This window comes from Elephas maximus, chromosome 25 (genome assembly GCF_024166365.1).
Source record: "Elephas maximus indicus isolate mEleMax1 chromosome 25, mEleMax1 primary haplotype, whole genome shotgun sequence".
NCBI lineage: Eukaryota > Metazoa > Chordata > Mammalia > Proboscidea > Elephantidae > Elephas > Elephas maximus.
The window spans coordinates 39779291-39785290 of NC_064843.1; the positions used below are offsets into that span (position 1 = coordinate 39779291).

The 6000-nt window shown below is 45.0% G+C and overlaps 1 protein-coding gene across 1 annotated transcript in view; it reads right to left on the reverse strand.

Moving 5' to 3' along the window:
- Positions 1 to 5222, reverse strand: part of LOC126067445 (signal-regulatory protein beta-1-like) — a 28321-nt gene extending 23099 nt beyond the window's left edge. The window contains 1 exon segment of the mRNA XM_049869323.1: positions 4813 to 5222. Coding sequence (XP_049725280.1) covers positions 4813 to 5164 — 352 coding nt within the window. The 5' untranslated portion in view covers positions 5165 to 5222.
- Positions 5223 to 6000: the final 778 nt, after the last annotated feature.

Here is a 6000-nt window from a genome sequence, read left to right on the forward strand (position 1 = left end):
GACAGAGTAATCCTGATCGAGTCATTAAACTTCTCCTTCCCTCAGAGGCCACTCAAGGAGGCCTGGATTCAAAACCCAGGTTCCTTACCACATTCTCCTTGGACAAGTTTTAGACTGGGTATCAGTTTTGGGAATCTCTAGGTGGTGCAAAGGGTGAACTTGTTCAGCTGCCAACCGAAGATTAGAGGATTGAGTCTACACAGAGGCACTTTGGAAAAAAGGCCTGGTTATTTACTTCCAAAAAAATCAGCCATTGAAAACGTTATGGACCACACCTCCTAGGATTTAGTTCCCTGGTTTGGAGATTTAGGGTCATGGTTTCATGGGAAATCCCTGGTGAGTGGCCCAGTAATGTGTTTAGTGCTTCTGTTCCACCTCCTAGTCTGTTTCATAGTGCCTGGGGTCTTAAAAGCTTGCAAGCGGCCATTCAGAGTACAAGTCTCTATTTGCCTGGAGCAACAGAGGAAGAAGGAGAGTCAGGAATAGGAGGAGAATATGGAACGTGTGGCTAGTTGCCTCCATGAATAACCACTTCCTTTGCCATGAGACCACAACTGAACATTTTGATCAAAGATTCTATAGAAGAACTCTGATCAAAGAGAGGGAAAATGCAGGACAGAATTTCACATTTTCTGGACTTTATACTTTCTAGAGCCATGGACCCTGGATGAACCTCTGAAACTTTGCCCTGAGATAATCTTTAAACCTTAACCCAAAAAAATCCCCTGAAATTTTCTTAAAACCAAACAATAATCTAACTTAACTAGTTTAACTTATAAATAATGTCTGCCTTGAATGTCTGACAACAGCAAATAGAAAGATTAGATAGGAAATTTAGAGGGAAGTGAGTTTATGTTAATAAAGGAGGAACAACTTGGAGAAGGATAAGAATGGTTGCAAAACTCAGAGATTATCAATGTCACTGAATTGTGCATGTAGAGATTGTTGAATTGGTGTATATTCTCAACAATAAAATAAAATAAAATACATATTAAAAAAAAGAAAGAAAAGAAAACTCTATGGAGCACGGTCCTACTTTGACATGCATGAAATCTCCGTGAGTCAGAGTTGACTTAATGGCAACTGGTACTGGCAATCAGTTTTGAACTCAATTTTCCTCATCTGTACAATGGGGATAACAGCCACCTCCTCATGCTTTGATCTGCTGATTAATGAGCTTATGTAAATAAAGGGCTCTGTACACAGCCTGGCATGAGGTTGACATTCAATGAACATTGGCTCTCCTACCTTTTCTCAACATATGGTTCAAATCGGGATTTCATACATGCTGAATGACAGCAAGAAAAGGAATGAATCACACCATGGGTCTCCACGGGTCCAGTGGAGGAGGACCCTGTGCTGGGCATCAGGCTGACTGGGCTCAAGGCCTGGCTCCAGTATTGACCAGCCAAAGCCATGCCCTTCCTTCTTCATTCTGTTTTCTTTTTGTAAAGGTGATGGATCATTCCCATTTCCCATGTTGCTGTGAGTTTTAAATGAAGACTCAGGCTTGTCCAGGACACAGGGCAAGTGCTCCATAAGGGCCACAATCAGCAGGACCACGTTATGTGTTTGCACTTACTAAGCCCTGGAGGGATGTAACAGCCAAAGCTTACACAGACGGCTGCTGGGCACCACGCATCATTCTGAACACTTGGCTACATTAACGAACTTGTTTAATTTTCACCACAGCCCTATTAGAGAGGCATTGTTATTTATCCCCATTTTATAGCAAGTAACTTGCCCCAAGTCTAACAGCCTGTAAGTGACGGATCTTGGAATTGAACCCTGGCAAGTTGGTTTCAAGAAATATCTGTGCTTTTAATCACTTTACTAGATGGCCTCTCAACTGAGATGTTTGCCCTGCAAGGAGGAGGAGGGGTGCTCTCCTGTCTGCCTGGGGGTCTGTGCCCAGCTCTGGGGAGAAGGGAGTGGACACGTAGGAGAAACGACATCCAGGATGTAATCCTAGGATGCTGGATTCTGGGTGACTTCATAGTGTGCAAAGCACTATTTGCCAGTTTTTTCTACTGTTGTTAGGTGCTGTCCTGTCGATTCTGCCTCATAGTGACCCTACATACAAAAGAACAAAATTCTGCCTGGTCCTGTGCCATCCTCATAGTCATTATGCTTGAGCCAATTGTTGCAGTCACTGTGTCAATCCACCTCCTTGAGGGTCTTCCTCTTTTTCGATGACCCTCTATTTTACGATGCATGATGTCCCTCTCAGGGGTCTGGTCCCTCTTGATAACGTGTCCAAAGTATGTGAGATGAAGTCTTGCCATCCTCACTTTTAACAAGCATTCTGGCTGTACTTCTTCCAAGACACATCTGTTTGTCTTTCACCAGTTCGTGGTATATTCCATATTCTTCATCAACACCATAACTCAAATGGGTCAATTCTTCTTCGATCTTCCTTATTTATTGTCCAGCTTTTGCCTCCATATGAGGCATTTGAAAACACCATGACTTGTGTCATGCTCACCTTAGTCCTTAAAGTGACATCTTTCCTTTTTAACACTTTAAAGAGGTCTTTTGCAGCAGATTTCCCCGAGGCAATGTGTCGTTTGATTTCTTGGCTGTTGCTTCCATGGGCGTTGATTATAGATCTAAGTAAAATGAAATCCTTGACAAATTCAGTCTTTTCTGCATTTATCATGATGTTGCTTATTAGTTCAGCTATGAGGGTTTTTGTTGTCTTTATATTGAGGTTTAATCCATGCTGAAGGCTGTGGTCTTTGATCTTCATCAGTAAGTGCTTTAAGTCCTTTACACTTTCAGCAACCAAGGTTGTGTCATCTGCATATTGCACGTTGTTAATGAGTCTTCCACCAATCCTGATGCCTTGCTGTTCTTCATATAGTCAAGCTTCTTGGATTATATGCTCAGCATACAGAATGAATAAGTATGGTGAAAGGACATAACCCTGACATGCACCTTTCTTGACTTTAAACCATGCAGTATTCCCTTGTTTTATTTGAATGACTGCCTCTTGGTCTCAGTACACGTTCCTCATGAGCACAATTAAGCGCTCTGGAACTCCCATACTTTGCAATGTTACCCATAATTTGTTATGATCTGCACAGTTGAGTGCCTTTGCATAGCCAATAAAACACAGGTAAACATCTTTCCAGTATTCTCTACTTTCAGCCATCATCCATTTGACATCAGGAATGATATTCTTTGTTCCACGTCTTCTTCTGAATCTGCTGTTTTTTCTACTATATGTATATATAGTAGAAACTATTAGAAAATATATATATATTTTAAATATATATATTTATAATATAATATTTATTCATATTAAAAACCCAGTGCATAGTATATAATATAATACGTATATAATGCACATGCACACACACACACCCATCTCTGGGTGGTGCAAGCAGTGAACCCAGTCACTGCAAACCGAAAACTTAGAGGTTCAAGTCCACCCAGAGCGGCTTTGGAAGAAAGGCCTGATGGTCTGCTTCTGCAAAATCAGCCACTGAAAACCCTAAGGAGCACAGATCTACTCTGACACTCATGAAGCCACCATGAGACAGAGTCAAGTCCATGGCAACTGGGAAAAAAATATATGTTATAGACATAGGAGCCCTGGCGGTGTAGTGGTTAGGCTCTTGGCTGCCAACAGAAAGGTCTGCGGTCCAGCGGCTGTGCGGGACAAAGATCTGGTGATCTGCTTCCATAAGACTACAGCCAAGAAAATCCCACGGGGCAGTTCTGCTCTGTCACACAGGGTCACTGAGTAGAAAATCAACTGCACAGCACCCAACAACAACATATGTATACATATATGCATACATATAATATACATATGCATATCCACAAATACACACACATGCATACGCATACAAAATCTCTATGTGTTCATACATAGATATTATATATACACACATACATACATATGTGTGTACATATATACACATATATGCACATATATACACATAAACACGTACATATATACACACAGACATAAACACATTTGTATAGATATACACATACACATATGTTATATACACATACATACATATATACACACAAATACATATGTATACACACACACATATACACACACATACATGGGTATGTATGTATACAGGCAGCCAGCCCCAGCAGGAACAAAGAGTCTGACGCTGCACCCTCACTTCCTCATTCAAGATGGTGCCAGAGCCTGCAGGTTAAGCCACAGGGGGGCACGGAGGCTTCACAGGGTGTCAGGTGTGTGGGAGGTGAAGAAAAAAACAGCAAAAATCAATTGCTGTCACATGGATTCTGACTCACACTGACCCTGTGTGTGTCAGAGTAGAGCTGTGCTCTATATGGTTTTCAATGACTGTGATCTTTCAAAGGTAGATTGCCTGGCCTTTCTTCTGAGGTGCCTCTGGTAGATTCAAACAACTAACCTTTCCTTCAGTTAGTAGCCAAGCACCACCCAGTGACTGTGGGAGGTGAGGAAGGTCTGAATGAAGGACTGGAACTCCTGTCAGGTAAACCCTGCCTGGACCTGAGTGGGAGAGGAAAGGACCCCTCCAAGCAGTAAGACTTCCCTGCAGCAGAAGTAAGACTTCTGGGGGGATTTCTCTGGGAGTTCCTTGTTGTAAACAACTATTAGGCAAAATGGTTTAAAGAGGAAGAGACTGAGGAGAAAGAGGCCTGAGGACTGTGAGGTAATTTAAGAAGAAGGAGGGCAACAGGTGAGGCGATGTGGGACAGAGACTCATCTGCCCCACTGCCAAGCAGAGAAGGGTACCTCTGTCAGGCTTAGGTGAGCATCCCTGCAAGTTGGTGCCTGAGGGCAGCCACACTCACCTGTGAGTCCTAGCAGCAGAGGCAGCAGCAAGGAAGGCAGAGGCAGGCGGGGCTGGGTGGCAGAGACCAGCATTGTCATGGTCCCTGGAGGTTGCTCTGTGCCAGTGTTGCCCTGAGGAAGCCCTAGACTCTGTTCTGTGGGAAGAAATGCCGGCTTTTCTCCTGTGATGTCAGAGGAAGTGACTGTGATGGGAAGAAAGGGCTGGCAGTTTCTGCTTCTAGGTTGTGAAATAGGAACCAGACACAATCTAAGCGGTTCCTGAGATGAGGGTTCCAAGAAACGATGATATTTGGAGAAGTCCTGGCCAACCCCTTTAGTACCCGGGCTCTGTCCCTGGGCCCTACATGCCATCTCAGGGGCGCTGATGGCCCTTCCTCATCCAGGAGCCCTGAAGACATGGGCTGGGTGAAGGCTTCTGCCCCAGAACCTTGAGGCGGTGAAAGGCGTGTTCAGCCTCCTATACCTGCCCAGCATGAGCTCAGATGAACTGCACAGCTTGAGTCAGGGGTAGAGCTCCTTAGGGCCAGCACTGCGTTTTGGTGGAGGTCTCAGGGGATGGGGGCCCTGCTTTCCCCACTCCAGTGGTATCAGTGGTTACAGTGAGCCTCAGTCATGTCTGCTGAAGGCCCCTGGATTTGCAGCCACAGTGCAGGGAGCTCCTCCTTTCTTGTTCTTGCAGGGGAAGGAGCTGTGACTGAGCAAGCAGTTAGACCCTGGGAGGAGCTTGTGGTTTCTGTTTCAGAGAATAGAGGAAGCCTGCAGCGGGAGGAGGGGAGAAGGGTACTAGGGCTGATCATCCTGCAGGGAGAGCATCACACCCGGAAACACAGCTAGGACCAGGGGCGCCTTTCTTGTCTGCCCCCCAGCCTGGGGTCAGCTGTGGGGAGAGCAGATGGCAGGAGCCATGCCCACACCAAGAATGTGCCTCCACTTCCCACTTTGGAACAACCAGGTCCAGCTCACAGCATTGTGTCCAGAGCCTCTGAACCCTGAGCTCTTCACTTCTGTGGGCCCATCGCCAAGCACTGCTGTCTGTGACTTAGTTTCTCCTCTGTTCCAGGCCCCTGCCTCCTTCCTAGAGGCTGACTGTACATTTGTGATGAGAAGAGACGAAATCAGTGGGGAAATCTGAGACATGACAAGTTTTCTTCTTCCCTTGAGACCTTATTATTCTAGCTTTTTTTTTT